The sequence below is a fragment of the Gobio gobio genome, assembly GCF_949357685.1.
Source record: "Gobio gobio genome assembly, chromosome: 19".
NCBI classification, from domain to species: Eukaryota; Metazoa; Chordata; class Actinopteri; order Cypriniformes; family Gobionidae; genus Gobio; species Gobio gobio.
The window spans coordinates 43,997,824-44,012,989 of NC_137112.1; the positions used below are offsets into that span (position 1 = coordinate 43,997,824).

The 15,166-nt window shown below is 38.7% G+C and overlaps 1 protein-coding gene across 1 annotated transcript in view; it reads right to left on the reverse strand.

Moving 5' to 3' along the window:
- bsnb (bassoon (presynaptic cytomatrix protein) b) overlaps positions 1-15,166 on the reverse strand; it is a gene marked incomplete at its 5' end in the record, with an annotated part of 153,961 nt that overhangs the window by 79,606 nt on the left and 59,189 nt on the right. The window contains one exon of the mRNA XM_079845371.1: positions 5,129-5,998. Coding sequence (XP_079701497.1) covers positions 5,129-5,998 — 870 coding nt within the window. The remainder of the gene's footprint in view (positions 1-5,128; positions 5,999-15,166) is intronic.

The following is a 15,166-nucleotide window of genomic DNA, read 5'->3' on the forward strand; positions in this document are numbered from 1 at the left end:
CATAAAACGCTTATAATAGTTAAACTGAGCTACAGTATATCCGTCATCTTGGATGGAGCTTGTATACAGAGTTTGCATTCTTGTCTTATCCGCAAAGGACATAGGCAATAATGCCTTAGATTTCAGCATTTTTGCTCCTTTTCCCAGTCTTATCTAATGCAGTTTTGCTTCTCAAGTCAACTGATCATGTTTTAAAGATGTTTAGATGTTTTTACTTTGGCACAGCCTTCACATCAGGGCAGATCTATGCCTTAAAAATGCTGTCAGTGTAGGCAGCTCACTATGTTTCAGACTAGAGGTATTCTCTTTATACATGTCAGAGCATCAGTCTAAAACGCTTAAAAGTTGCCCTAGAATGAGTTGAAACAATATTTAAATTGTTCTCTGATATCTACATAGAAGGTATGTGGCTTTGGAAAGGGCAAAAATACTCCAGATACAGTTTTACATGTCCATTTACAACCCTAGGATTTGTCCCTAGAATGAAATGGTCTGTTTTTGCCTTATTTGGAAGGGTCTTGAATAATAATGTTGAGCTCTGCTCCGATTGGCTCATTTCAGTAGCTCACGCAAGTGCAGTTATTCAGCACACACAAATCACAAACTCGTGAGTCGTCGTGACAGAACACAGACCGACCGAGAGAGAGCCAGATTGCACATGCCCGACCAAAACCAGAGTGCTTTTTGTTCAAATGTTTATTTTACAACTACATTTTAGTCTCGTCTTTTCTTGTCAACGATATTGCATGTTTATTTAGTCACAATAATCGTTTAAGGACGTTTGTGCAAGGGCATCGGAAGCAAAAAAAATTTGGGTGGGTCCTCTCTCAGAAAAGTTTTACTGGAGTAGATGCCATTTACATTAAGTACAAATATACCGCCTTGTTTGCAAAATTACGGAAATCACCATATCATTTAGAGCAGCAATAGTGTAGGGGTAAGACACATGGCATCAAGTTCTGATGCAAATCGAACCGAGGTTCGAATCTGCCTTTTGCCGAACTCACTCTACTCCCTTTTCCCATCACATATAAGATCGGAAAGGCATTTATTTTCAATAAAAAAGAAGAAAATATTACAAAAATGTTCATCAATGAACATTTTTCGTCATATTTTCGTTAACGAAATTGACACTAGCCAGAGCAAACTAACAACTTTGAATTAAAAAGTTGCGGTATCCTGTTATAGATAAACATCAACCATGCCTGTTGACAGTTCTGTGGGAAGGGTATGAAAAGTGCTCACATCCCCTACACAGCTGGAACATAATATTTATATCCATGATCTGCCGTTTTCACTATATGTCCTCATCTTCACAATACCTGCAGAAGTTCTGATGATTCGGCCACGCAGGTCCGCGTTAATACTGCCTGGCCTTGAACATGGGCTGGTATATGCAAATTTGGGGAGGCGTAAATATTAATGATCCCGACTGTTACGTCACAGTCGGCGTTATGTGTAGATTCGCCCATTTTTCAGTGGTCTTTTTCAAGCACAAGATTTACATATGAAGGAGGAAACTATAGTGTTTGAGGCTCATGGTATGTCAGTTCCATGTACAGAACTCTTATTATTCAACTATGCCAAGGTAAATACAGTTTTCCATTCTAGGGGACCTTTAAACAAGCCTACAGTGGTTAGCTGCACTGAAAAGAAAAATATTTTCTTACTCAGTATGTTTGGCCTTGTTTTGCAATACAAATATTTACAAATATCTAAATTTATTTAAAAAAAATTATTTATATCATGTCTTGTTTTCGAAAAAAACAAAAAAAACAATTCTTAATTAAATTTAAAACAAGCATAAGTCAAAGAGAAAATAATATTTGGTAACACTTTATTTTAGGGGTCAATTCTTGCTATGAACTAGTTAGCATACATGTTACTAGGATATTGGCTGTTTATTGTTACTTACAATGCACATAGTAATACCTTATTCTGCATGACCATATTCTACATCCCTTAATCCTACCCAATAAAATTAAAATGAGGAATTTATTAAGGCAAAAGTTATATTTAATAGTCAATGTGTGTCCCCCTTACTAAAGTGTTACCAAAGATGTTTTTCTTACCCATTGACATATATATATTTGTAATGTAAAACTAGATAAAAACTTAAATGCATAACCCTTAAATGCATGAATATTTGGTCAATCATTATTACATATCTGGGTCTTTAGCGACCCCGGTCTATGTCTAGCACAGATTAATCTCTAACTGTGCGATAGTACCCAAGTCTCCTGATATTAGAGTAACAATTTCAGAAGAATAAAATAAAGCATATTTTGTTACCTTTTGGATCTTGGAAGGGTTCAGTTTGATTGAGTTGAGTACTTGCTCTGCAGTAATCGCTGAGGCATGTTTCTATTCTTTTGTTTTCTGCCTGCGGTAACTATGAATGAAACGTCACTTCATCATTGTGTATCAGACATTGCCACCCTGTGAAATAAAGATGATTTGCGCTTATTCAGTCTTTAAAAATGAACTTACTATTGCGCAGAAAAAAAAATGCTTACACTGTTACACACCTCGGGTCATTAGCGATATAAAATAAATATAAAATAAATGGGAAAACAGGCATTCTTTTATTTTCCTGTTATATTGCTTATAATGAATTTATTGAGGAATACTAACAAGGTTAATGTTTAACTTTAAAAAATGAATGAGGAGAAGGGTAGTGAATGATGTCCCAGGTCACTAAAGACCCAAGGTATGCGTTTACATTTACATTTACATTTATGCATTTGGCAGACGCTTTTATCCAAAGCGACTTACATTGCATTCAAGGTACACATTTTACATTTTGTCAATTCTTGCTTTTCCTGGGAATCGAACCCATGACCTTGGCGTTGCTAGCGCCATGCTCTACTGTTTGAGCTACAGGAAAGTTTAAGAGTTAAGTAAGAAAATATTTTCTCGGCCTCCCACCCTGGTCTGGTTTTTGAGAAGTTTCAGGCATGTTTAAGCTGGAAAACAAGCTGGTTGACCAACTAGACCACCTAAATACAAGCTTGGCCAGTCTAAGAGAACTGGAAACCACCTTAGGCTGGGTTAAGCAGTGTTTATCAGCATGGCATCAGCAGGAATCTGTACAAAGATATGGCTAGTGTTATCAAACGCAAGATCCACAAATACAAGAACAAAGAACATAAAAGACAGTGCGGCATCAGTAAACCTAATATTAGCCTAAAGAAGAGCATCAATGCCATAAGAGGTCAAACTAGTCAGCAGAAAAGGTCAGACATACAAACTAAGACAAACAACATCCTTTAAAGTCAACATTAAATCTAAACTGTAAAGTAAAATAGGTTGCACATGCCCTTTCACGTTAAATGTAACCATTTATTTCCTTAAGACAACAAATGATATTTTCTTAAGATTTTCCAGTAGCAATGACTTCACGCTCTCTGTGTGACAGCTGTGTCTATGTAAAGACTGAGTGAGCTCATAAAACAAGGCAACACTTCCCTGAAAGCTTGTTATTACCGCCATCATTCAATCAGGCCTGATTTGCATATTTATCCTTATGCTGTCTTGGTGAAAAACTCTCCCAGCTTTTCTTTCTGTCGTGACAGAACTTTCCAGCACAGCTAACAGGGCAGTGTCAACTTAGCTGGCCTCTGAATTAAGTAGCCTAAAAGCGATCAATGAGATTCATTTGCATGAGGATCGTTACTTTATTGGAAGGAAATGAAACCGTCTGTTCGCTCACGGTCTGCTGACCTGAGGGGCAGTGAGCCATTTGATGGCTTTTAGCTCGACAGTAATGAACGACTTCAAAGATATCAGGACAGGTGATACAAATGTGAAAGAGTTTTTCGGAAACACTCTGACTAAGGTCGCTCTTCACAGACTGAAAGCATAGAAAACAGATCAAGGTCTGGAAAGACTCTCTCAATATGACGTACATCAATAGTGTATTGAAAAATATATCAACAATCAGCATCCGAGAAATTATATCAGTAATCCTCGGTGGAGGTACAGCTCAAAAACATAAACTCGTTATAAAAATACATTGCATATATCTGAAATCCTTAAAATATGAATAAATCATATGCTCTGACCAGAATCTCTGCAAAATGCCATTTGTGCTAATCTATTGATTCCCATTTGATCAAGGCGGCTTGCATAAAAAAAGAAAAAATTGCCTATCGACTCACTTCAACAGTTCTCTGGTAGCTTAAAGGTCAAGAAATGTTTCTAAATCTGGCTACTTTTCAAATATATTTTGAAACTCCCTCTAAGGCTCATTTTTCCTAAGAACACATTACTATGAAGAAACTGTTCTGAACTGACCTACACCCTCAAGTGAACATGCCAAAGTGTCTGAGATGTAACTTCTCATTAATTTGGCAGTGCCATATTAGCCATAAAATATGGCAGCACCATATTAGCAACATTTTGGTATACACTGTTGAGAATATCAGTTTGGATGTAATGCCTAAGTGACGTTTTTAATCAAATATGTAGTAATAGTAAAATGTCTAATAATAATATATCTGAAAATGATATATAAAATATTATATAGCTAGACCTTTCATGGAATACAATCAATATGCGACGTTACAGATCATCTGCCCTTTTAAAATAACATATTACAATATTAATATGATACTATGTACAATATCGTATTATGCAATCAATGATTTTTGAAAACTGTATCATAATATGCCTACATATCGTTTTCTAAACTAACCCTTGGCCACACAATATCTGCAAATCGATTAGTCTCAAAAAAGAAAAACCTAGTACAGCAGCAGGAACTAAAGACTAGTCTGACCACGGTGACACCACCACAAAGCTGACATATACACTTTCCAAAAACCATTCAACATGACATAGGTTCCAACATCCCCCAGAATGTTCACTGTGTAGTGAAATTTAGCCTAAGGTAAAGAGTTCACTTGGCTATTCATAGTAGGAGTGTCATTGTGGAATTAAATAACACCAGTCAGACGAAAACCTGCAAAAAAACAACTCTGGAAATCTGTTAAAGAAAAAATAGACTGAGCTGATGCAACATCGTCATCAAATACTCGGGAGCTGCACATTGATACCAAGCACCCAAAAATGTAAGACCTTCCAAAAGTGCACAAATCACCCGGATAACAGAAAAGGCTCGTCTTACCTCGGTCAGGTGAGGCGTGGGGTTGAAGCCGCACATGTTGCAGACTTGGGTGTGGCACTGGGTGCAGAGGTTGTAGTTCGGGGTCTTGGCTGGATCTCCCATGTTTAGCTCAGTCTTACACAGTGGACAGAACACTTTGGGCTTTGCAGAAACGTCCTGCCGTGGTGGAGCTGGCTGGGCTGCAGGTTTAGCACCTGCTGCAGGACCTGGACCAGGCCCGGGGGGTCCCGGCTGCTTCTGCGGGGGCTTGGGGGAGGAAGGTTGTTGGGCCGGCGGTGTGGCTTGGACCGGATCCACTGATATCAAATTACTGGCCTGGTTCAAAAGCGAAGCGCCAAAACCGAAAAGTTTCCCGAAGGGCTGTTCTGGTGGAGGAGGTTGGCGGGATGGAGAACTTCCGGCGCTGCGAGTCTGATCATGTCGCGGGGCCTGAGGCTGGAATCCGGGGCCCGACCGGGAGAGGTCAGGCTGGGATGGGGCTTTGGCCATGCCTGGAAGAGGAATAGCACCAGGAGCAGGAAGTTTGCTTTGAGGGGCAGCTTGAGGAATGGTCTGCTTCTTAGCTTCTGGGGGAGGCTGGGACGGAGGCTGGGACTGAGGTTGAGACTGAGGTTGAGACTGAGGTTTAGACTGAGGTTGGAGTTGAGGTTGAGGTTGGGGTTGGGGTTGGGGTTGGGGTTGAGGTTGGGGTTGGGGTTGGGGTTGGGGATGGGTCTGTGGGGGTAGCGTGGGCTGGGATGCAGACTGGGGTGGAGGTTTGCTGGGCTGAGACGGTGAGTGGATCTGCTGCTGGCTTTTCGACCGTGGCGTCTCCATATCCATCCCCAACGCCCTCTGCATTTGACAGTTCAGACACAACCACTCTTGCACCTGGGAAAAACAATGAACCATTTACTGACTATGTAATTAGATCAGAAGATTTGACATTAATTTACATAATGAAAAATGTCAAGGTGATGAAGATAAAGAGGATGGGGAGGAAAAGAAAAGACAGACAAGAAAAAGCAGCCAGTTTCTTGCAATGCTGAGAAGGACGTGAACAAATTACTAACCAAGTATTTCACTTTGGTGCATAACTTGTGTTAATGCACTCTCAAAAAAAGGTACAAAAGCTGTCACTGGGGCAATACCCTTTCAAAAGGTAAACCTTTGTACCTAAAGAGTGCATAATAGTATCTCAAAGGTACATATTGGTACCAAAATTGTGCATATTAGAACCTTTTTAAAGGGTATCGTCCCAGAGACAGCTTTTGTACCATTTTGTCTGAGAGTGTGCTTATACGAGAGGTGATCATACTCTCGAGCTTACCAGGTACCCAATAAAATAGAGACTTATATTGAAGGAGTAAGATCCAGGGTGCCCAATCTTGCTCCAGGGGGGCCCTTTTTCAGAGTCTAGCTACAGTACAACTTTCTTTGATAAACCTGCCTGGAAGTTTCAAGTAACCCTGAAGGCTTTGTTTAACTGGTTTAGCCTCCTGGAGAGCCACGTTTCTAGTCTAGTCTAGTGACATGCGAAGGCCAAGTACTCGAAATTTATCCTCTGCATTTAACCCTTTTCAAGTTGCACACACACACACATTAGGAGTAGTGAACACACACTGCAAACCGTGGACACCCGGAGCAGTGGGCAGCCATTTTGATTTGGTGCCCGGGGAGTGATGGGGGATTAGGTACCTTGCTCAAGAGCAAGCCAGTCATTTCCTACCAGTATTGAGGATCGAATCCGCAACCTTCGGGTTACCAGTCTGACTCTCTATTAGGCCACGACTTCCCCCAACTGTTTCAGTCAATCCTCAACCTTAATGGATGTTTTAAGTAACCCTGAAGACCTTGATTAGCAGGCATGTTTAATTAGAGCTGGAGCAAAACTCTCCAGGAAGGTGGACCTTCAGGGGGCAGGATTTGACACTCTTGGACAAGATCCATATCTAGTGAGCAAAATATCATAGATACTGTGATCTAAACAGCACAAGGGATGTCTTTGCAGGGCACTGAAAAGGGGAAATAATAATGATAGACATGCCTTTCAACTCTCAGAAACTCATTCAAAACATACATTCAAAAGTAAAATCTTTGAAAGAAATAGGGCAACAGGGATGGCCACTTCAGAATGGAACGCACCCAGGACCTTGGGGTGTGCTTATCTGAGTCAGTAACCACCTTCCAACACCACAGTAACCACAAAAAACTCAAGTTTTGCAATAACCACCCGCAAAAATTGGCTTGTACTACTTACCGTAATTACATATAAACCTAATACTGCAATTAGAAATAATAACAGATTTTGTAATATCCTAAGCTCATTCGACTACTGGAAGAGGAAATGAGACCGCATCAGCAGCACTAACTGCCTAACTGACACTGCTTCATAATCTATGACAGAGATGTGACATGCAGCCAAAGATAAATAGGATTCAGTAATAGGATCAAAAGGCGCAACTGATGTCCGGTCAGGACATTTGACTTCATGAATGGATTATAACCATATGAGGAGTTTGATGTTGAGTATATTAGCCTGTCTAGTGTCTGTCTGCTGATGCAATATTTGGAACTGACATGTTGAGACACGACATGCCGGATTTAACTGTCCGACAAATCATATAAAACAAAACTGTAACATCTGACAGCTCGACTGACACGATATGACACTGGTTACTCTGTGGGGGTTTCTGCTTAGAGCTGGGAGATAAACGGACAACTGTTTGCTAAATTGCCTTCTACTGAAGTTTAGAGGAAAAGGATTGTGATCGCTGCAGATAGAAGAGAATAATATGTATGCAAAATTGTGCCAGAGATGGAGTCAAGTAATAAACAAAAGGGTCATAAATACTCAACACAAGGATGTTGATACCTCAAGCTGAAAGAAAGAAATTTGTTTATAGCATGATTTCTGTGTAATGACATTTAGACTTTTGTTCGTGTGACTAAAGGATCCAACGTTTGCCATTTCTGTATTTTATGTTTAGTTAAAGTTGTGTTGAGCATGACTTTGGATCATTAGCCACTTTTCCACTGTCGGGCCAGTGCAAGCCAGGGTTAACAACGTGCCGGACGAGGCCAATAGCCTCAGACAGTAAGAACCGAGCCCAAAGTTAAGTTGCGTTTCCACTATTAGGCCAGTAGCCCTGCAGTGCTATCGTAAAACCTGCCCTTAACACACCTCCATAGAACGACGTCACACAACCTCACCGTTTCACCTGCTGACTGAAAACTAGCTAGATTGCAAAATGAGCATGACAGAATCGAATGCTTGGCCTTTCCTTAAATACTTACTGTATTCATTTGATTACTATAAAATTTCATAAAAAGAGAACAGTTGCCCTGCTTCCCTTTATTTACGATCACAGGAATGCACAAAACAACACTATTAAAGGGATAGTTCACCCCAAAATTAAAATGATCCCATGATTCACTCAGCCTCAAGCCATCCTACGTGTATATGACATTCTTCTTTCAGACGAATACAATAGTAGTTATTAAAAAATGTCCTGTCTAATCCAAGCTTTATAATGGCAATGAATGGGGGCCCAAAATTTGAAGCGCAAAAAAGTGCATCCATCCATTATAAAAGTTATCCACACGGCTCCATGGTGTTAATAAAGGCCTTCTGACGTGAAGCGATGCATTTGTGTATGAAAAAATCTATATTTAAAACTTTATAAAGTAAATTATCTAGCTTCCGCCAGACCGCCTTCCATATTCAACTTACAAAGAAAGTGTAACGCCTCTCGCAGTACAAAACGTTTACACTACGTCCGGCGCCATAAGTTGCGTCAGTTACACTTTCTTCGTAAGAACGCGGTAACCAGATATTTTACTTCATGGGGTAATTTTTGAGTGAACTATCCCTTTAAGGCTTTTAAGTTCAAAGGCTTACACATTATATCATCTTTATGTCACATTTCTGAGCATTTCTATTAATTTTCCTCGAAATTATGCGATAATTGCAAACTGAGGATGTTTGAGCGATCGCTCCCATCTCACTATTATCTTATCCTTTTCGCCAGAGCAACAGAGGAAGCTAATGAGAAAAAAAACAGCAGGAGTTATTAGTTATACGAGTTAACCGGAGTGTGTGAAATAGCCTTTATGCAGATGCATTAGTCCGGTATTAACAAAAGGCAGAGGAGACAGATTTAAAAAACCTGAAAACCCCCAAAACCCCTGGCCCCGATCAAGCCCCGGAAGTGACAGTGGAAACACGACAGGCCCTGGCATGCCCTAGCAGGCTCGCTTTTGGCCCGACTGAGGAAACACGGCTATTGAGGGTGGTGCAAACCAGCACGATGCCACAAATCAGAGACAAAATTGACATGGCTGTTTGACTGGTAATGGCTAATTAGACGTTTCCGATTGCTAATTGACATTGCAAAAAAAAAAAAAATCTGACATTCTAAATGTATTTGTATCTCTCTTTCCCATGGACACTCAAAAAACACCTCTCTCTGGTCAAGGTGAATGTGTGTGTAAGAGTGACAGACACACACCTCTCTTCGGGTTAAGATGAGATAGCTGTCACGTTGGCTCAGGTGTGATATCTGACCTGTCAATATCACATCATTGCTTATGTAACATCCACTGACATCATGAGAGTGTGTGTCTCATTATTGACCATACTCACACGAGGCAACTTTAGTTCACCCTCACAAGAAAAACAGCCATGTGCAAACAAGTGCTGAAATGTTTTAGACATGGTACCATGTACAGTAAATGCTAATGCTATACCACAAACCTTGAACCTGAACAATAGTGTATATTACATGTATATTTTTTATGAATTAATACTTAAAGGGGTGATGAATTGAGAAAGCAACTTTCCCTTGAGCCTTTGATATATAACATTTCATGGTGATATAAGAATATCACCATGAAATGTTTCAGAGCTGAAAACCTCCTTGTTAGTAAAAGAAAAGATTTTATTGACAACAGGCCCAGAAAACGAGAGATCTCAGAATATGTCGACCACTGACGTCATAGAATGCATAAGCGCCGCCTCAAGCCCCGCCCACCGACTCGTGGAGCTAAACGGGTCGCGCTACCGAGCAATAAACATGCCGGTTCCAGCTCACGTGCTTAAGACATTGCGCGTTTGTTCACTTCATTTCACCGCAGAATCGATTGTAAACAAGATACAGGTCGAGAAAAGATTTGCAGACATATTGAGATTAAAACACAATGCTGTGCCTCTTTGGATCCGACAGGAACGGTGCAACACACTTATGCGAGTAAAACATGTTTTTATATGTGTAAGTATTGCATTGTTACAGATCGTTTGATATCTATTGATTACATACCTTTGCACGCTGTCACAGGCTGGAGAAGCTGTTATTGGTTTATTCGTGATCAGACTCGGACTTGAAACGCCAGTGCTCGCAAAGCCCAACGTCCCGGGGCTATGTGTTTTTCAGACGGGCTACCAAAACGTATCACCGGCCTGCCGAAATAACATTCCTTTCTTGCGCGCGTGTGTGTGTGTACGGTTCGTGGTTACATTCACTGATCGGACGGGCCAAGTAATACAAAAATAACATTCCAATCAACCGCGGGTGGATAAGAGATGAATCTTTGTGTTTGTTTGATAAAGACATTTTTTGAGCCCTGTGAGCGTTTCTCCACACGCTTTCAAAACAATTCCCACATGTACTGAGGGGAGCTGAAGCTCATTAAATATGCAAATCTTATCCAATCCTAGCCGTGGCCGTTTACTTCCAAGTCTTCAGTGCGGCACTCCCATCAAAACCGAGCGTTTTTCAGAGAGCCTCAAAACCAATATAACCAGAAAATAGCCTATTACTTATTCATTTTGATGTTTTTGAATGTAAAAACCACACGAGCGTCATAAGTTGACCTCAGACAACAGTATAAAAAATTGTAAAAAGCCAGTTCATGACCCTTTTAATACGTTGTACTTATCAAAGAATCATGAAAAAATGCATCACTGTTTCCACAAAAATATCACTACTAACCCTACACCCTACTCGTGATTTTAACGGTAAAAGACGGTAAAAATTATATTGTGAAAAACAGGTTAACAGAAAGTTTCCGTACTATATACGGTGAATAACTGTAATAGATCTAACCTTACATTTAATTTAATTTTACAGTAAAATACAGTTACAATTTTTGTAAGTGAAAAACAATTTATTTACAGTAATTTACAGTGAAAAAACGTAAATTGACATTCCCAGAATTCCCTGCGTGACACTTGAAATAACTATTTTTCTTCTTATTTTTTTCAAATCAGTTATGTACATTAGGGTTTTATGTTAAATTTAATGTTGTTAAATTAATGTTTATTGCATTTTTAAAATGTCAAAATGTCCTCCTAAAAGCTTTGATTCATCATGTGACTCTCATCACTACCATGTTTGGTGGTTGTCAGTATATAATCTAAGGTACATAACAGATATTAATATTTCAATAGGTTGGTAATTTACATTATTCAGTTAATTATTTTTTTTACCGTAAAATTTGTACAGTGTACACGTAATCATTACAATCAAAACCTTTAAATCAATGTAAAACAGTAAATTAAGTGCTGTCCCATAAAACCTAAATGTTGCTACTGTATTTTTTACTGTAAAGTTCTGGCAACCACAGCTGCTGTTTTTTTACCGTAAATTTTACAGGGATTTTTTTTTTTTACAGTGTAACTGTTTATAAAATGTATAATAATAAGAAACAATTCTTGAGCAACAAATCAGCCAATTATTATGATTTCTGAAGGATCATGTGACTGAAGACTGGAGTAATGATGCTGAAAATTCAACTTTACATCAATATAAAGTCAATAAGCTCTTAATATTGGCAACAGCATATCTATATTGTAAATATCAGAAAAGAAATTCCATCGGTCAGCAATAAAAACTGAACCTGTAAGATCATTTATCTTCCTTTATAGCATTTGCACACACAAAAGAACACATATGCATAGACGGTTTTCAATTACTCATTATCTGCATCTTTTTTTCAGAATGAATCCATTTAACAAAACGAATAACTATTGAAATATAATGACTTAATGACTGTTCCAGAAATTACTTTTATGAGTAAATGTTCTCGCTTGCATGAGCTTCTAGGTTATGAAGAAAAATAATGAGCAGATTTCTCATAGCCAGACGGGCCACAGGCATTATTAACTGCAAACATTCTAGAAAGATTCAACTCGAACACAGTAATTCATAACCTTTAATTTAATCACAGTAAATATTTAAAAAGGCCTGAAAAATAATCTGTGACCTTTTGATGCCTGGTCCATCAATTTGTGAATTCAACCAGCTGTTGGGGTATTGAGTGATTCTTTGCTGAGTTTTTGCAGTGTAAATGTACTTTATTCAGTCAGCAAGGGTTTGCTTGATGGTCATCAGGTCAAACTTTGAGCCTGTGTGTGTTAGTTGGTGATAATGTCTCTAGAAATGTTTGTCAATCATATTGAAGGACAGGGAAGTAGTCAGAGTCCAATTTCAGTGGCAGAGACAGGGCAGTGTGTGTGTATGTCATGTCTGCACTTGTCACTCAAACACACAGCAGATAAACACACTCTATTCCCAGTGAACAATGGGTAATTACAGAAAGACAACAGGATTGGGTCACCTGTGCCAACTGTCATTTTCCACTTTCCTATGCTGCCTTGCTTCATATAATCATCGTCTTTGTCTCTGTGTCCTTGGTTGTCATTATTTACTCGCCCCAAATCTTTTTGCTGTCATTTTTTCAGCACAGCCCTTTTCTGTACAGTAGCAGCTCTTAGTGATCACGTCTCAGGCTCCAAAAAAAGACAAAAGATTACTATAAAAAAGTGGTTCGTATGACCACATACAATAGCTTTGTCCTCAGAGAAGACCAATGACATTTTGATGTCAAATCTTTCTGAATAACTTAATTGTGAAAAGGAAAGATTATCATAATAGTATTTGACAAAAATGGCACCAGTTGTATGAATACTTGAATACTTTTATGGTGTTTTGGGGTCATTTTTGGAGCTTAAGAGACATCGTGAGCTGTCTTGCAGGGCTCGACAGTGCGACCATTTCACTCGCATTTGCGACTAAAAATAGATGTGTGCGAACTTTAAAATGTGTGCGGAAAAAATACAGATCAGTTTTCTTAAATGTAAGATCACAAAGCAGTCTTAAAAGCAGTATCTTAAATGGTATAACAAGCGCCTTAATGATCATTTTATTAAGGCATCTTATATTTTGGGGATGGAAAAACATAAATTCTGCCTTATGTGATTATTAAACTTCAAAAGGCTATGATTTTATTAAATAAATGTGAGCGCTTCACATTTCAAAAACTGAACGTGGCGCTGTTGTGGCTCGTGCAACAGTTCACAATCAATGAATAGCGCACATTTATGCCAAGCGAAGGCTTATGAACTAATGCTTTACTTTATGGTGTTTATATTCTAAAATGTTGTATACAGTTGTAAGGATACATATTTTATCTCCCTCATCTGAATTTGAATGAGCATCCTGCAATAATAAAGCATAATCATCGGGCTTGTTTATTAAATAAAGTGAAGCAGTATGTCCAGTTGCCACCCCGATTGTTACACTAAATATATATATTTGTATATCATTTATATGTATATAATTTCATTTAATTTACATTTAATTTTAGCTTCTGTCTGGGATGCCCTGACTAAGAACATTATTTTACGCATATTATTAAATATATAGATTTTAAATATCACAAATGACATAAGAAAAGTATAATTTTTTTATATTTTATTTTATTTTCATTATTATTAGTTATTTAGTTTAATTAACCTGATGTACCAAACTAAAACTAAAATAAAAATTAATAAAAACTATACAGACATTTAAAAAAATATCTAAATCTAAAAATTTAAAAAGACGAAACAACAGAATTACTAAAACTTTGAACTAAAATTAAAATGAAAGCAGAAATAATTTGAATTCAAAATATTAACAAAAACTAGTGATACTAAAATAACACTAGTATGGCAAAATCTGTTAACAGTGTTTTTATATATATATATATATATATAAATCCAGAAATAGTTAGTTGTGCCCCTAAAGATTCTAAATGCGCTCCTAAATTTTTCAACTTCGGAACATGTACTCCTTGGGAAAAAGTAAACATCAAGGCCTGTCTTGGTCTGGAAATAGCTGCATAAATATTTAAGATTCAAACTGTTTAAAAAAAAAAAACGTTTGGAACAACATGAGTGTGAAAAAACAAAGACTCCAACCATAATCTAGTCTATAAGACTCCGCCTATCCCAAGTCCCGCCCCATTCTCCATATATGGAGTTGTGTTCCAATTGACCTATCGGTAAGCCCCTCCCCTTGAACGCAGATGAGCCAATGGCAGTTGAGTATCAGTCGCACATGAGGCTTCTCATAGAGATCTGTAAACCCTTGCTTCCAAAATTAATCTCCCACCATATTTAGTTTTAAATATTTTATTTATCTCTGCATATTTAAGTCCCACATGAATGCTCCTCGGCGAGAGGTGGTCCTTCTGTGTCACAGACTTTATTGTGATTTTCTACCAATTTGTTTTTGTATGCAGTTTTTTATTTCTGTGAGTTTAGATATGTTTAAGGTTTGCATTATCTGTCTTACTAAGGAAGGACTCCTATTTTGCGATGCGAGTAAAAACAACATTTGCTCCTCCATTCCTGACACTTTGGACCCTCTTCAGTTTGCCTATCGTCCCAATAGATCGACTGAAGATGCCATCTCTCACGTCCTTCACTCCTGCCTCACTCACATCGACAGCAAAAGTGGGAACTATGTCAGGCTGCTATTTATTGACTATAGCTCAGCCTTTAACACCATAGTTCCCATTAAGCTAACACACAAACTCCTGGATCTAGGCCTGAATTCTTCTCTCTGCCTCTGGATTGAAGATTTCCTCACTGGCAGACCCCAGGCGGTGAGAGTAGGCCAGTTCACCTCCACCTCCATCACCCTGAGTGTTGGAGCTCCACAGGGCTGTGTGCTGAGTCCCCTGCTCTACTCTCTCTACACCCATGACTGTTTGTCCACACACCGCTCCACCTCT